This window comes from Aspergillus ruber, assembly GCF_000600275.1.
Source record: "Aspergillus ruber CBS 135680 unplaced genomic scaffold scaffold00011, whole genome shotgun sequence".
Lineage (NCBI taxonomy): Eukaryota > Fungi > Ascomycota > Eurotiomycetes > Eurotiales > Aspergillaceae > Aspergillus > Aspergillus ruber.
This window is the reverse complement of record NW_024467307.1, coordinates 252,671-269,549: the sequence shown is the minus strand read 5'-3', so window position 1 is coordinate 269,549 and position 16,879 is coordinate 252,671. Positions and strand designations below refer to the sequence as shown.

General features: G+C 51.5%; 5 protein-coding genes across 5 annotated transcripts; 3 read left to right on the top strand and 2 right to left on the bottom strand.

Annotated features, from left to right (window-relative positions):
- Nucleotides 1-78: 78 nt before the first annotated feature.
- On the top strand, nucleotides 79-1,982 carry egl3 (putative extracellular endoglucanase/cellulase). The gene is made up of 4 exons (XM_040785357.1): nucleotides 79-425; nucleotides 484-760; nucleotides 810-907; nucleotides 957-1,982. Exons 1-4 carry the CDS (start codon nucleotides 329-331, stop codon nucleotides 1,874-1,876), a joined length of 1,392 nt encoding a protein of 463 aa, XP_040639304.1. The 5' UTR covers nucleotides 79-328; the 3' UTR covers nucleotides 1,877-1,982.
- A 106-nt stretch (nucleotides 1,983-2,088) lies between these two features.
- EURHEDRAFT_454954 (NRDE family protein) lies at nucleotides 2,089-3,123 on the bottom strand (the record flags this gene model as incomplete). Its single annotated transcript, XM_040784238.1, has 2 exons — nucleotides 2,089-3,003; nucleotides 3,058-3,123. The coding sequence occupies 2 exons, from the start codon at nucleotides 3,121-3,123 to the stop codon at nucleotides 2,089-2,091; spliced, it is 981 nt and encodes a 326-aa protein (XP_040639303.1).
- A 1,246-nt stretch (nucleotides 3,124-4,369) lies between these two features.
- EURHEDRAFT_47300 (HVA22/TB2/DP1 family protein) lies at nucleotides 4,370-5,939 on the top strand. Its single transcript, XM_040785360.1, has 3 exons — nucleotides 4,370-4,661; nucleotides 4,723-4,872; nucleotides 4,930-5,939. Exons 1-3 carry the CDS (start codon nucleotides 4,633-4,635, stop codon nucleotides 5,669-5,671), a joined length of 921 nt encoding a protein of 306 aa, XP_040639302.1. The 5' UTR covers nucleotides 4,370-4,632; the 3' UTR covers nucleotides 5,672-5,939.
- A 268-nt stretch (nucleotides 5,940-6,207) lies between these two features.
- Nucleotides 6,208-7,521, bottom strand: EURHEDRAFT_455053 (EPT/RTPC-like protein; the record flags this gene model as incomplete). The annotated part of the gene is made up of 1 exon (XM_040784246.1): nucleotides 6,208-7,521. The coding sequence occupies one exon, from the start codon at nucleotides 7,519-7,521 to the stop codon at nucleotides 6,208-6,210; it is 1,314 nt and encodes a 437-aa protein (XP_040639301.1).
- A 677-nt stretch (nucleotides 7,522-8,198) lies between these two features.
- Nucleotides 8,199-12,966, top strand: EURHEDRAFT_454708 (putative eukaryotic translation initiation factor subunit eIF-4F; the record flags this gene model as incomplete). Its single annotated transcript, XM_040784219.1, has 4 exons — nucleotides 8,199-8,846; nucleotides 8,978-12,256; nucleotides 12,310-12,776; nucleotides 12,828-12,966. The coding sequence occupies 4 exons, from the start codon at nucleotides 8,199-8,201 to the stop codon at nucleotides 12,964-12,966; spliced, it is 4,533 nt and encodes a 1,510-aa protein (XP_040639300.1).
- Between the last annotated feature and the right edge of the window lie 3,913 nt (nucleotides 12,967-16,879).

The following is a 16,879-nucleotide window of genomic DNA, read 5'->3' as shown; positions in this document are numbered from 1 at the left end:
GGCCTGATTATAGCACCGCCGGGAGCTGTGCGGACGCAGCAAGTGACAGCGCAGGATAACATGGTAATCCATGTTCTCGAGCTATGACAGCTCTCTCTTCGAAGAACAACAAGTCCCTGAATCACCTCCCGATACCCAGAGATCGGCACTGGAGATGAAGAGGGTCCGGCCTGGTTTGATCTATATCAGGGTCCAGGGATATATAAAGATGGTATCCATCGCTTGCAATCTGGCTCTGCTCTCCATCAACCACGAGACTGGCTCTCGTTTACATTCTCTTCTTCCTTTCGTCCAACTTGTCTAAATACATTCTTTTGTCTCCATCACCATGAGATTCACCAGCTTGATGATGGCCGCTAGTGCCGCGGGCCTGGTGCACGCAGCCGCCAAGCGCGATGCTTCTGCTAAGAAATCGGGCTTTACCTGTACCCTCCCCTCCCCATACCACCTTTTCAAACACACAATACTAATAAAAGCAAACAGGGGTCGGAGTCAGCGAATCCGGTGCCGAGTTTGGCGAGGACAACATTCCCGGTAAACTCGACAAAGACTACACCTTCCCTAACACAACCGCAATCCAAACCCTCCGCGACTCCGGTATGAACATCTTCCGCGTGCCGTTCCTGATGGAACGATTGGTGCCGGATGATATGACCGGTGATGTCAATGCGGCGTATATGAAGGACTTGAGGAAGACGATTCAGTTTATTACGGATAGTGGGGCGTATGCGGTTCTGGATCCGCATAATTATGGGAGATAGTGAGTTTCCCCTATTGGAACGAAGTGAGGGTTAGGGCTGATAATGCAGTTCCGGGAATATCATCACCAACACGGATAACTTCAAGGCATTCTGGAAGACCGTTGCTGGAGAATTTTCGTCGAATGAGAAGGTTATTTTCGATACGAGTATGTTCATCCACACACTCCATTGAAAACACATGCTAAACAACTGAAGACAACGAATACCATGACATGGACCAATCCCTCGTGTTGAATCTCAACCAAGCCGCCATCAACGGCATCCGCTCATCTGGCGCCAAAACCCAGTACATCTTCATAGAGGGCAACGCCTACACCGGCGCCTGGAAATGGACCGACAACAACGACAACCTCGCGTCCCTAACCGACCCCCAGGACAAACTCGTCTACCAAATGCACCAGTACCTTGACTCCGATGGCTCAGGTACATCTGAGACCTGCGTCAGCGAGACTATCGGCAAAGAACGACTGCAAAGCGCGACGCAGTGGTTGCAGAAGAATGATAAGAAGGGGTTTGTGGGTGAGTTCGCGGGTGGTGTGAATGAGCAGTGCGAGAAGGCTGTTGAGGGCATGTTGGACTATATGCAGGAGAACAGTGATGTGTGGATGGGCGCAGAGTGGTGGGCTGCTGGTCCTTGGTGGGGAGATTACATGTATAACTTGGAGCCGACGGATGGAGAGGCGTATAGCACTTATCTGCCGATTCTGAAGAAGTATTTCCCTTCTTCTGATGCAGGTTCGTCGTCGGCTTCGTCTTCGACATCGACCAAGGCTGTTCGCGTGCCCTTGATCCGTCCTTCTTCGGGCTCCGTCTCCGGATCTGCCTCTGCCTCTGCCTCTGCCTCTGCCTCCGCCTCCGGCAAACCAAGCGGTGGTGCTCTACCTCCTACCATCCCAGTCTCTGTGCCTACCACCTTTGCCACTGCTGCTTCCGCGACGCCTTCGTCGTCTCTTGCCGCGAGCAGCACTTCGAGCATTGTCCCCTCGGCTAGCAGCTCTGGAGGCGTTGCAAAGAAGTACGAGCAGTGTGGTGGAATCACCTGGACTGGACCGAAGGCTTGTGAGAGTGGGAGCTCGTGTGTTAAGCAGAATGCTTATTACTCGCAGTGCCAGTGATTGAGTAGGGGTAGGGGTATTGAATGTGTGAATGGTGGCGATTGAACAAGTGGGAAGGTATGTTATTTCGATGTGAAGGGATCTATTCTCAATAAAAAAAAAAAAAAATACATATATAGCCCACAAGCCATCTACATCGAAGGTATATTGTCCCAGCACCAGCTGCATAAAGTCGTCAATCATTACACTTCAATTCAAAAGTCAAGGATGAGTTAGAGCTCTCTCTCAACCATAAACTCAAACGACTGATCCCCCTCCCCAACCGGAATAGCATTCACATCATCATCATAAAGCGTACGCTCAAAATACCTCACTCTCCCGTCCTCCCTCACAAGAATCACCGTCTGCTTCTGCGTCCCATAAGCCCCCTGCATATAAGCCGGGTTCGCCGCATCCTTACTCGCAGCATCAACCCGTACCTTATCTTCCACACAAGCAGCAGCGACCTCATCAGCCGCTCTCTCATTCTTGCTTTCCGCCCCAATCGCGGGGATAAAAATACTCTTCCTCAGATTAGGGATATACGTCTCTGTCGACGACCCCTCCGGCAACCTCGGAAGCGTATCCGTGCTCAAAACACTCAGAAACCTCTCAATAAGCTTATCCTCATCTTCCCCATCCCCAGCCTCCACATGCGCCTCAATAGCCTCCTTCATCAACTCCTCCCCATCAAGTATCTTCGGCCACGACCGATCCCCAAAACTCGTATTACTCAACCCCAACGTCTGCCCCTTCTCTCCAGCAATCCAAGCGACCTCCTCCAGATTCGCAGACCGATTCGACACTATCGCCAACGGCTCATTCACATACCCGCAGACCATACTAAACCCGCCCACGTTCTTCGCTGCTATCCCCGTAATAGTGTCTTGTACGAAATCCTTCGTATTGCGCTTATCGTCTGGCGGTGCGGTGAGCCAGCTATTCACGATGACACCCCGGCTTTGCGCCGCGGCGGAGGCTTTTGCTGTGCTTGTTTCGCGGTAGTTTGTTAGGACGGCGAGTTTGCCGGTTTTTGTAACGCCCATCCAGGTTCCGTGTGGCGCGCGCGCGAGGTCTCGCGAGGAGAGGACGTTGTTGTTTGGTGGGGGCCACCAGGTTGGGGGTGAGGTTGGGCGGTTGAGGTATTCCTGATTTTGTTAGTGGGTTTTGGGTGGTTTGGATGGTTAAGAGGGTCTGCGTACATCTCGGTTGTCGATCACAATGAGGGAGTAGGAGGGATGAGCTGTGGAGATTAGTGCGATGCACATCTTGTCTCTTTTTTGGTAGGTAGGGCCTTCAATTCCCAGATATTTCTCTGAGTATTCTGTAGTAAATGGCTCTTGATTCGGGTAAGTTCATTCGAGCAAACGTTCAAGTGCGCGTTGCTGATCGTGACACTGGTGGATGGGCATATGATATCATGCCATATATCGGTGCTGTAATAGAAAAGAACGAAGGGCCAATCGTGCTGTCAATCTGTTATCCTGCAAATCATGTATGTATTCTGATCCATGGATGTTGAGGTCATCGTGAACCAGTATATTGCCGAGGTTCTGTTCCACCGCCTTTTTATTCCTCATCCCGCCTGTCATGCCCCTCCTGTTCTGATCTGCCGGAGCAGAGAATGAGTTCAAGTTCTCATAGCTGTTGCTTTCTGAGATGTTGGAGTTGTCTGCTGCAGCCTGCTTGCTGGCATTGTGCCATGTCTCCCTATGCAATGCCGTTCCCGACACTGTCCTGGAGTCGTGAACATCCGGCAGATTCCCCATTCCTGGTGTACTCTGCGCTTCGAACCAGGACTCTGAAGTGCCATAAACTATCTGACACTGGAGGTTACTGATTCAATACTAGCACAGATACCGGTCTACAGGGCTAAACACCAGAACCCTACGAACCAAGCACCAACGGTTCCAGAATGGCAGAACCGAATTCCGGCATGCGAATCTCCGATCCGAAACATTGAGGCGGTCTACTGAACCAATGAGATGCTGGTTATATTTAGATGTGCGGTTGATTGTTCCACATCTGTTCGCTAGGGTTCCGATACAGATCTCCATGAAGCAGTTTTGTTTGTTCGCGAATACGGAGTGTACTACAGAGTAGTAACTGAGATTTCTCTGCGAGGTCCCGGATCCATACATACTCAGTGGACACGGAATAGCGGTGTGGTATATTAAACATTAGGGTGTTTGAAACCAGGCTGTGGATTGGAGGTTCAGCGTGAGCTGAGGTTGCGGTCTCCATAAGCATGTGTCTGGGTTGGTGCTTTTGTACAGTCGGCTTGACGGTAAAAATGGTTGCCGTACAATTGTTCAATTGTAGTTACACTGTAGAGTACGGAATACTGAGTACAGAGTAGAATGAATAACATTGTTGAAAGCAGCATAAAGAAGCAACATGACATCAAGAAGCGAAGTGAATGTCACCATTTCAACTGCTCGATAAGGCAACCGTGTATCAGTCATCCATCATCTTTCCCCCGATCGGCTAATTTTTTCCTTTTCTTTCTTCTCCTTTTCCTCTCCTTTACTACGGAGTACCTCTCTTCTTTCACTCTTCTCTACAACTCGCATCTGTTGCTATCCTTCCTGTCACACTCAATTATCCTCCATCACCATATTCTTTGATCGCCGGCGCGGCTGTCCCGGATGGTCGCGTGAAGCTGTCGTTCCGCCCCGCCCTGCAGCTTCCCTGCGATAAGATACCACTTATATCTTGCTTCGATTTCTTCACATCCATTTAAACATTAGTGAGGCAGTCTACTGGGTTGTTTCATCATGTTCGGAATCTTTGCGGACTTGTTGTCGTGAGTACAGAGTGGAAAGAGTCACGTTGCTGTGCTGTCGCTAACGGTCGTTTCAATGCAGCTCCGTCGTTACGATCCTCTTCCCCATTTTCGCTTCCTGGAAGGCTCTCCGTTCGTCGAACCCCTCGGAACTGGCGCCATGGTTGATCTACTGGGTGGTTCTGTCAGTCATTTTGCTGGCTGAGTCGTGGACCGTGTTCATTCTGGGATGGTATGGCAAGGCCGTGTTATCTCGAGGCTGAGGCTGAAGCTAAATGACGTCCTATAGGCTCCCTTTCTACAGCTGGATCCGCCTCTTCTTCCTCTGCTACCTCGTCCTCCCCCAGACCCAGGGCGCGCGCTTGCTATACGTGCAATACGTCGATCCGTTCCTGGAGCAGCATGAAAAGGAGATTGAGGCATTCATTGCCAACAGCCACGAAAGGGCCAAGACTCTGGGTCTTCAGTACTTCTACCAGCTCATCGATTTGATCCGCGAAAAGGTTCTGGGTCTGCCCCCGCAAACTGGTGGTGCTTCCCCTCCTCCGCCCAGCGGCGCGGGTGCTTACGCTCAGTCGCTTCTGTCCCGGTTCAACATGCCCGCTGCCGGTGCCGGTGCTGGTGGAGCCCCAGCAGCTGGCAACGACTGGTTTTCTACCATTAGTTCTACCGTGTCCGCGATGGCGGCGACAGGCCAGGGCCAGAGCCAGGAAGCACGAGCGAGGGAGCTTCATGCCAGTGGTAACCTGCTGCCGCGCGAGATGGCATCGATGTCGCGGGAGGACAAGGCGAAGTACCTGTCCAACCAGCGCGATATCTTGGAGGTTATGCGGGCGGCATTGGCGCATGAGGAAAGCAACCTGGGTAACAGTGACGATGAGTCTGGTTCTTCGCTGCGCAAGAACCGCAGTGACAACTCATTTGACCATATCAACCCCGAGGATATCCGCGATCGCTCTCCTGCTGGCGCGGCGGCCGGATGGGCGTCGGGATGGTTGGGCGGACAGGGCGGACAGGCACGACCCCGGTGAACAGTGTTATTTTGGTGGTGTTGTGGTGCTGTAGCCGGTATTGTGGATTTGGTTAAGGGCAACTATTGCTACTTATTGTTCTATTTAAGGAAATCGGAACTAGACAAACAGAAGGGATGTGAAGAATTCAAACAGGGGTCGCCTGTTCTGGGATGCGTACTGACAATTCATCGTAGCTTCTGTACTATGTAAGGTCCATGCACGAAGTTTCGGTCTGTCCTTGCATCTGTAGATGTTCGTGCCTTAGGCATACATACTAGAAAGGAAGAGTCACTCGCCAAAACTAGCCAATCAGGTTGCTCCTTTAGTTCTCAATCAGGACGAACGAGAGATGGCTGATAGAATACCAGGCTGCAGCCTGGAGCGAACTTTGGGAATACGGTTAGCCAGCCCGATGGATTAGTAGCCATAAGGGTCAGGTTTAGCCTGTTATATGGACAGAGGAACGAGGATAGCAATGGCTTGGTATGCATAGAAAGGACTTCGTACCTCTATTCTGTACCCAGTAAAGACACCCAAGAGTACAGACAGATAGCCTAGCGGTTCAACTTGAGTCCAAACTCCTTACAAACCCACCGTGCAGTCTTTGTATGCAGACTCCAATACTGTTCATCCTCGACGCTATCCTCATCCTCGTCCTTCTCGTTCTCTTCTGAAGGATATAACCTCCCCAACGCCTCGAAAATCACCAACTGATCCCGCATATACCCATCCACACATGGCTGATGCCTCCTATCAAAGCAGTCATATTGGTCATAATTATGGTTCCAAAGCTCGTTCTCAAAATCCGCAACGCAGCTCTCGATTAGATTCTTCACGAGAGCATGCCGGTGGCTATCCTTGTCGTGCTTTTTGCTCTTTCCCTTAGACCGAGGATCTTTGGCATCTGCGAGGAGAAAGTCACGTCCGATGCGGAAGCCTGTTGTTGTGTGGCCGACGAGGAGGAGGTAGATGTGTGTTTGGTGGTTGGTGCGTTCGGAGGTGTGGACGTTGATAGGAACGGGAGATTGGGGGTCTTCTAGGTTGAGGATATGCGGCGGTAGGTCGTTGTTGCAGAGTGCTGTGATGGTTTCTTGTTCGATGAACTTGCGGGTTGTCGGATTGCCGTCGTTGCTGGGTTCAGTTGTTGGCCAGGATACTTCGTCGTCTGGAGCGAGTACTGTGATGTCGATCCTGGTGATTGCACCCCGTTTGTAATTGTTCAGATTTATCGATGGAAACCGACAATCGACACTTCCATCTGGCTTCGTAGTCAACGGCAACGGATCAATCAAACACCTCACAGTCCCCAACTCGAAAGGCCCCGTCATCCACCCTCTCTTCTGTACTTCAACCGACAATCCCGGAAACTCCAGAGCCTTCAAATTCGGCACCAAAACCTGCTGCACATAATCAAACGACGGCGAGAACGTCACATTCGTACCACCTGTGATATCAACACGAATCGGTCCCTCAATGCCTGCAAGCGCACCCGCACGTAGAAGATACGGATATAATGCCTGGAATACAAGAAACGCACTCCCCGGGGTATCAAGCTTGATACTATACTCCTGTTTTACGCGTGGGATTTCCGTGGGTGCAGGTGGGTAAAACGACAACGTTTCAGACCTTAGTGTCGCACCCTCAACGACACCATTGCTTATTTCAGTAAGCGACTGTACAGCCGCGAGATGCGATGCTTTAAGGCCCTTCTTCCCCGGCCGGGAGCCGCGGATGGAGTGTATTGACAAAGGTTGATTGGTTAGGGCTGCAAGGGCAATGGCAATGCGGAGGATCTGACCGCCGCCTTCGAGGGTTTGGCCGTCGAGGGTGATCATGTTGGTGTGTTGGTGTGATATTGGTGCATTCATACTTGGGGTAGTGCTTATATATGGTGGTTGCATGTAGCTTATTCGTGACTCACGTAAGATTACGAACAGTGTCAAAGGAGGCCAGGGATAGACCAGTCAGAAGGAGTCTCTTGCAGTAAGTTTTTTCTAGTGGTTTTCTATGGTGGTTCGTCTGGGGATTGACGTCGAGTCATCTCCAGTCATCCCATACAAGAACAGTAAAGGACAAACTGATAGAATGAATAAAATATTATTTGTAAATTCGATAATAAAGAAAAATAAAATAAAATGCTTCCAACCGACCAACTTACACTGTAACTGACTGTAGTGAATTTCTACGCACAAATTCTGCCTCTCTTCCGCCTGGCAGACCACCAAAATTAATTTTTCTCCCCTCTTCCTCTCCGTCTTCTTTTCTTCTCTCTCCGGGATTCTCTTTCCTATATTTCTCGTCCATATCCTCCATTTAGGATAAAAAACCATATTAAATCGACCTCGACTCGTTTAGTCTGGTCTTTTTTTTATTCCCTTATTTTATATCCCTTTGATGCGGTTCGCGTCTGTTCCGAACAGCGCCTGATTTGACATCACCTCCCATCATCGCCTCTTTTTTTTTCCCTCCTCTTTTTTCCCTCTTTCCTCTCCCCCCACACAAACGTCCTTTGACTCCGGTTTATCACATAGAACCAACCTGTCTAATGACCTCGATCCCTCCTCAGAAGCAAGGCCTTCAAGGACAGAGCGCTTCCTCTGACACCCCCGCGAACACTTCCTCTTCGTCGCCCACGCCGGCCAACCGGTCGTCCTACGCCAACGCCACCAGAAAGTCCGCGACGGACTCGACCGCCGCGCCCGTCACCGTGGGTGGCTCTTCGCAACATGGGCAGTCGACCTCAGCATCTTCTGTGAGCGGCAAACCCATGCAACAACAAACAAATACCCCCTCCTCTACCTCCTCCCCCGGCGTCACCATCGTCAATGGCGCTCCCGCTTCCCAGCAGCAGCAGCAGGGCGACCACTCTCGCAAACCCTCCGTGACCATCACCTCCGCCGGTACTTCGGGCTATATTCCCAACGGGGGCCCTCCTAGCCGTCCCAACAGCTTGCAGTTCGGTTTTGCAAACCAGCAGACTTCCCCCATGGGCAATCCTGCTGTTTTGGCCGGCCAGCCGCAGTCCGGGTTGGGTGTGTCGCCTTCCATGAACCCCCGCGTTACCTCGCCTCAGACCTCTCCATCGCCTATTCCCCAGCCGGCATCTAGCGGTGGTCGCCCTCCTCCGTCGTCTTACCAGTCGCAGGGAAATGTTCCGAACTTTGGCAGCTTTGGTGATGCCGGTGACGCAAACGTATGTATTATACTTCAGGCGCCAACAGTATTACTTTGTTTGGGCATTTTAAAAATTTCCCCTATATTTTGTTTTACGTTGACATGCCGAAATTTTACAATTACTAACAAAAAATTTTTTCTTCTGAATAGCGCCCGCAAGCACCCCTTGGTCCCGGTCCTCAGGCGACCCATCTCCGTCGCGAATCGTCCCAGTCTACGCATAGCGATATGAACAACCAGATTGGTGGCGCTCCTGCTGGTCCCGGTCGTGGTGGTTATGGTGGCCGCGGCCGTGGATACTCGCAGTCGGGCTATCAGGGTCAGATGCCCTACTCGCCGGGCCCGAACTTCCGCACGCCCAACCAGCCTCGCGGCGGACCCAACATGGGCCCACAATTCCACGGCAACCAAGGCCGTCCGCTTGCTCCGTTCCCCAATTCGCCACACCAGGCCAGCCGCAGCCCAGCTCTGGCCAACGCTCATCCCGCGACGACTCCCCAGATGAACCAGGTTCCCATGGCTCCTCCTCAGATGCCTCCTCAGCCGTTCGCCTACGGTCAGCACATGGCTCCCCAACCTGTGAGGCCCCACCCTCCTGCTTTTTATTCTTCGTCTTCTCCCAAAGTTCCCCGTTCTGGACCCATTTCCAGGAGAAGATCCCAAGGACCCCGTGTTTTTACTTCCTCCCATGCCCCCCCTGCAATTCCCTTAGCTATACCCAATTTGGCTCCAGAAAGTGGTCAGTTTCAACAGCTTGAAGAGTATCTAACGCGTGTGAAAAATCCCCAGGCCTATCCCCATGCCTACGATCCCAACTACGCCTACTACAACCCTGCCGCCTATGGCATGGGTCAGATGCAGTACATGACTCCTCCGTCGCCACAACCGCGCCCCGGTATGCCCTTTAACCCCCAGGCTCCGTACATGCAGAACCAGTACCCGCCGCAACCCCCCACCCAGGCGGCTCCTCTGTCCCGTACGCCATCGCAGGTGTCCAACAACGACCGTCCCAACTCGAGTCTCGGCCAGCCTCAGCCCCCGGCCGGTCCCCCAGGCGCCGGCCACGCTCACAATGCCAGCCGCTCGTCCAACAGCCCCGCCCCCAACAAGCCTCAATTCGTCCTTCCCTCGACAAAGAGGAGCCCCATCGTCATCAAGGACCCTGGCAGCGGTGCCGTCAAGACTTTCGACACCAAGGGTCCTGGCTCTCCCGCTCGTGCTACACCTTCGCCCGTGAAGATGGCCACTCCCACTTCCACCCCTCCTCCTCGTTCCAACAACGGCACCGAGCATCAGCGATCGGATAGCAAGGCGACCAAGACGGACGAAGAGAAGAAGAAGGAGCTGAGAGACGCCGTCCGCCAGAAGATTGAGCAGGATGAGGCCGAGCAGCGCCGCAAGGAGGACGAAGAGCGCAAGAAGAAGGACGACGAGGAAGCTGCCCAGAAGAAGGCTGAAGATGAGGAAGCGGCGAAGAAGAAGGCTGCCGATGATGAGGAAGCGGCTCGCAAGGCCATGGAAGACATGAGCCTGAAGGACAACAAGGACGAGAAGAAGGATGAGGCAGCAGCACCCAAGCCGGCTGAAGAGCCCAAGCAGGCCCCTGCACCGCCCGCTGACGACGATGACATTGACTACGATGCCATCGAACGGGAGATGGCAGAGATTGAGGCCAAGGAGGCTGCTGCGGAGGCCGACTACTACGCCAAGAAGCAGCGCGAGAAGGAAGAGAAGGAGCGCAAGGAGAAGGAAGACCTCGAAGCGTATGAGGCCAACATGAAGAGCGCCGAACGTGAGGCCGAGTCGCTCGAGGAGGAGCGTGAGAAGAAGCGCGAGGCCGCTGAGGGTAAGGATGGCCTTTCTTCGCTCAAGAAGGCTGCGACCGAGTCCAGCACTCCCGCCGAGAGTGGTGCCTCGACTCCCGCCTCCGATGTGTCCATGGGCCCGCCTGGCAAGCCGGCCAGTGCCGCCAAGAAGCCCGCTGCGCTCAAGCTCGAGACCAGCAAGGCTGTCGAGCCTCCTCAACCCAGCGCGGCTATGAAGTCTCTGCAGACCGCCCGCTTCGTGGCTGATCTCAGCAAGATCTCCTACCCTTCGTCGGTCGCCTCTCCCAACCCGGCTCTGAACGCCAGCGCGCCCACGGAACGCAAGTTCCATTACAACAAGGAATTCTTGCTGCAGTTCCAGGCCGTCTTCAAGGAGAAGCCCTCCGTCGACTGGGATTCTCGTGTGCGCGAGACCGTGGGCGACACTGACTCGTCGCGTCCCCAGTCCGCACGCACGCCTATGACCAGCCGCACTCCTTCTCGGACGGGAGGTATGCCTCAGCCGTTCCAGATGGGAACATTCGGCGCCCCGAACCGCCACAGCTTGCCTCCGAACACCGACCGCATTGCCATTGCCAACGCTGCCCGCACTGCTTCGATGAACAACCCATTCGGCCAGTTTGGTCGTCCCACTGGCATGGGCATGGGTCCCATTGGTGGACGCACCGGCTCCTCCGGCATGCCTGGCTCGCCTCGTGTGGGCTCCAACCGCAACAACACCCGCAACAACAGCAAGCGTGCTGATAAGCACCAGGCCAAAAAGGAAGAAGAAATGGCCAAGAGCATGCCGCTCACCGCCAGCATGGATGTCAAGCCCCTGCAGGCCTCCAGCAGCGGCTGGAAGCCTCGTAGTCTTGTACAGCCTGCCAGCGCTCAGGCTACCCCTGCCCACATGCCTCCGGACATGGTGCAGCGTAAGGTCAAGGCTGCTCTGAACAAAATGACCCCCGAGAACTTTGAGCGTATCGCCGGTCAAATTCTGGAGATTGTATCGCAGTCCAAGATGGAGAACGACGGCCGTACCCTGCGGCAAGTCATCCAGCTCACCTTCGAGAAGGCTACCGACGAAGCTCACTGGGCGTCCATCTACGCCAAGTTCTGCAAGCGTATGCTTGAGACCATGAGTCCCGAGATCCAGGATGAGAGCATCCGCGACAAGACCGGTGCCGTCGTCACCGGTGGCAGTCTCTTCCGCAAGTACCTCCTCAACCGTTGCCAGGAGGAATTCGAGCGTGGCTGGAAGGTCAACCTGCCGCCGAAGCCCGAGGGTCAGACCGAGGAGGTCGCCATGCTGTCCGACGAGTACTACGCTGCCGCCGCTGCCAAGCGTCGTGGTCTTGGTCTCGTCAAGTTCATTGGTGAACTGTACAAGCTAGGCATGTTGACGGAGCGTATTATGCACGAGTGTGTTAAGAAGCTGGTCGACTACGAGGGTATGCCTGACGAGGCTGAGGTCGAGAGTTTGACCAACCTCCTGCGTACCATTGGTGCTAGCTTGGATGTTTCCGAGAGGGGACACGCCTTGATGGATGTCTACTTCAGTCGCATCCAGATGATGATGGAGACTGAGGGTCTGCCTAGTCGTATCCGGTTTATGCTTATGGTAAGTTACTGTGCTGTACAACATGGAATACGCTTTTTTTCTGACTCGAACAGGATGTTATCGATCTGCGCAAATCCAACTGGATGTCCAAGGATTCCGACAAGGGTCCCAAGACCATCCAACAGATTCGCGAAGAAGCCGCCCGCGCTCAGCAGGCAGCAGAGATGGAGCGCATGCGCCAGCAGGCTTCTCGCGGTGGTGGTGGCGGTCGTCCCCAGATTGGCCGCGGAGATGCTCGCAACTTCTCGTACGGTCAGCAGGCTCCTCCTCCAGACTATGCTTCTAGCAAGGTCGGTAGCGACGATCTTCGTCGCCTGCGCACGGGCCGGACCGCCAACCAGCCCATGTCGTTCGGACCGTCCAGCATGCTGGGCTCGCGCAGCAACAGCCGTCGGAACCTAGGACCCGGTGGCAACCTGGTCCGTGGCAGTGAGGACAGCGCGGCCAGCAGCCGTACCGGCACTCCTCCGGCCGGCAAGAAGGAGGACAAGGAGGCTGCTTCTTCGATGAACGCTTTCAGGTATGTTCTCACCACTTTCGTATATAGCAACAGTATCTAACAAAAAGACAGTGCTCTCGCCAGCTTGGAAGACCGTGACAACTTGGCCACTTCTCCTCCATCGAACCCTACGTCACCTATGCTCACCAAGGCTCAACCCACAGCTGGCCAACCGGCAATCCCCCCGTCCAAGGACGGCGGAGCATCATAGATCTCTTTGACTTGGAATGTTGATGAAAAAAGTCGTTCTTTCTTGAATTATGACACCTTCCCCTTCTTTTCTTTCACCATTTATCTCTTGTTTTATTTAATCGACGTATGTACAATCATCCGTTCGACGTAACATGGGGGTTTCGAATTTCGAAGGGACCATTTGTTCGTTTGTTCGATTTGGTTTGGCAGGAGATATTTTCTCTTCATCTGTTGATGTTCCCTTTTTCCTTTTACCTTTTTTCTTTCTCTCTACTGCATTTCCAATACCCGGCAAACCAGAGGTTTCCTTTTTCTCCTTTACTCAATTCTGTTTGTTCGGAACTAGAGAAAACGAAGAGATGAAACTCCCGGCCAGCCACGACCTTGCTGATGTTATGCGAGAAATATTCTTCCTTTTTTTTTTTTTCAATAGCTATGTTTTGTCTGTCTGTCTGCATTTGCATGAACCTTGGTGGTGAACGAACGCCCTTGTAATGGTTTTCTATGTCTTCTTTTTTCTCTTGCTCATATTAGACAAAAACTGAATCGTGTTAGAAAAGTTACCACCTACTTTTTATTTACTTTTTATCTACCTGTGTCGAATAAATATTACTTTGGTTTAGATCTTTCTTTTGCTCTACCTAGGGTTGTAGTGAATGGAAGGCTGTATTTTAGAAATAATAGCTCAATCATTCTCATTCACTTTCAATCCTTAAACATATAGGTATCTGACTAAGAAATCGCACAGTCATTGTCTCGCTTTTGCTCTCAAGCCTTCCATCTTCATTATCACCTCCCCATCTCGTCGTCATAGAGAATACTATCCAGCACATCAGTCACGGAGCTTTACCATGATCCTCAAACAGTCAAGTCATTTCCGGCGAGCATAATTGGTCCATTACACTTCAGAGTACTGAACATATCCCACTGTGCGCTCTCCGGTATTATAATCACTCCATATTACCAAATGGGCCTCATATGACAAACCTCTTCGTGAAAGACCGGTTTCCAAAACCATTACAATGTGGACACCGGCATATGGTTCACATATGAGCGACGGAGTATATATATATGACAAAGGAAACGCAGAAACCAATTTTACGCGGAGTCCGGTATCCAGTAAACCTGGGAAGTGAAAACGCACGATCCTAAACACAGTACTTATGGAGGACTCTCAGGGACACCGATGATGTCCAGTGATTGTCGGGGGTATATTGTGCTACGGGAAGCCTATTTACAAAATAGACGAAGCATTACTGTTTCAGAGCTTCGACGGCTCCCTCATCAGTAACGAGTGCGTTTATACCGGCGACCATATACTGAGAATTCGCCTTCCTTCAAAGGCTGCTTTCTGTTACCCCAACATATCAGGGACTCGGAGTGCTGGGCGGGCTGGCAAAATGGGACCGGTGATTAGACTCTGGACGTGATCGAAACCGTGAGAATATGAAATAGGGTACACCGGTTACGTTATCCTGCCAATCTAGAGTCAAGCTTCAGCAACATTTCATGAACAGACTGCCGGAGGGTCTTTAGTCAACCACTAGCGTCGCGCACGCAGTTGTGCATCTTGCAGACAGATATATATGACAAACGAAAAGGATTAACGGGGCATGTGTTGGCGGCAAAGGAATACTCGAAACGAATGCACCCATAGCCAGCCCAGACGGGCATAGTTCGAAACAAGTTGTTGGCCAACTCCCCGCTGGGAAGGAAGGACTGGTTGAACTGGTCTCTGTCTTATCCTAAGGGGCCAGCGCAACATAATTCGGAAGGACATGGGTTTTGCTGACTCGATGCCATGACAAGCAAAGAGATATCTGCAGTACTCACCATACACGAGGGCAACTAATATTATTAGAGGCAATGGATCCTAGCAGTCATACTTCCATTACAAACCCGGGGCCAACTTAAATTCGAAGCCCTGTTTTACTTCGCGGTCATTACTGCGAATACATTACTGCTGTCGAGGTCGTTAAGCCAAAACACCTATGGCTCGTTCGTGGTAAAGATGCAAGTCGGTTTTCTAAATGCAGGCTGGAGGACATGAAATAAACATTTTATTGCAACGCATTCCTACCAGCAATTACACCACAATAGTCCAGTGTCTGGCAAAAGAAACCCATGTCGAAGAACATGTTAGCCCAAGAAATGGCGAAGGGACGGGCTCAGCTCTGATGTCTTTAAAAAAGATCTTGACGCCAGAACAGAAGTACAATATTTTGAGATATGCGAGTAAAAAATCAACGGACGCAGGCTCTGGCTTTCGGTTTTGTGGTGGTCTGATGGGTTCATACTGACCTATTGTGCGCGCTCGGAGCGCCTGCCGGGATGTATACCCAATATCCAATACTGAACGATGTCGGTGCTAGTTCACCTGTCTGGAACACAAGTTCCAGGTTGTCCCGTTGCCTCAGCAGATGACGGCAGAAGAATGGATGGACATGTTCTAACATTGTTCGGTCAGAGGGCCATGGTACCTCTAGGGGTCCATATTGGCGCGCCATCTTCAACGCCCGGGCACAGTGTGTTCTTATACTAGGAAATATTCTGCTTTGGCGCCGAATATTAATCATGGTCCGATATGGTTTTCCCGACAAGAGGAATAACCTTTTCTGCGTCAGCAAACGAGTACGAAAATGTACACCATCTACCACAGACCTTCTGGAAGCAATAATAATAAGTGCAAGTTTGGAAAGTGCGGTGGTTCTGAAGCTAGTCAAATGAGACCGGAGGAACCTGCGGTATATGCTACAGGACCGTGACAGATACCCCGGTTCTCAGAACCCAAGTCCTAGTGGTCTATTAAAAGTCATTGCAGGCTTCTTCCAGCCTTTTAGCGATAAGATGGGCTGCGATATGCAAGCTCTCGCTTGTTTCTCTGGATGATGAATTACATACCCCTATCTTGAGCCAAACAACTGTCTCTAGGGCTGCTCGATGACGGATAGTCGAATGCCAGCATTGTATCGGAAATCGACAATTTCGCACGATTTGAAACTCGTCCATGAAAACAAACCAGCAGAGAAATGTTCCTAAACATATTGCAAATCTAGCATTATGTATCGTCTCGTTATTATGAGACACATGCCTCTTTTCAAAAGACCGACATGATGGTCAGTGAGGCTGAATAGTCTTTTCATGGGCACGTTGAATAAATTGAACCGATACATTCGTTCAATGAGGCTATCCCGTACTGTCGTATATACGATACCCATTGGAACCCAAAAGATACACTGTTGCTGGTTAGCCTGAACAGTTGCATCATGATCTGATTACCATGGCCAATGGAGGCGAATGCAGAATTCAGTTTCATATTCAAGTATGTCGAAACTGTGGCTCTGTACTGTCACTTGAAAACGGAATGGCCTAGATCTAGATTTACTCGTTGGCCGTATTACGACTGCAAATGAATCTTAGCAGCCGTGATATCTCACCTGTTGAGAACCGGAAAAGCAAACCAAGGAAATTCCCCCGAGTAACATATTCGTGTCTATGATCCCCGAAGCCAAGTCCAGGCAGTCTTATCAAAACCGCCATAGCTTTCTTCTACCTTCGAACTGGAAATTTAACTGCAATTTGCAAGCTTTGGCGTGTTACTCCGAGCTTGTACTACCGACTCCTATCGAAACCAAACAACCTAGACGGTGATTCCGGGGCTTTTCGGCGGTAACACACAGTCGAATACTTGGCCAAACTCATACCATATAGTGTTGGTTGCGTGTTACCAAACGGAGATCTGTTAGGTTCCTGGTCTTATCATGAAAATTTATAACCGATAGTCTCGCTGAGATTTGCCGGAATCATGGCAGTCTCTTTGGAATAGTTACTATATGTCCTGTAGAAGCGGCCTTCCAGGATAAATTGTAAGGGGTTCAGCTATGAGGCCGAACCAGATGGACTTGAGTGCATAATCTTCCATAAAAATACTA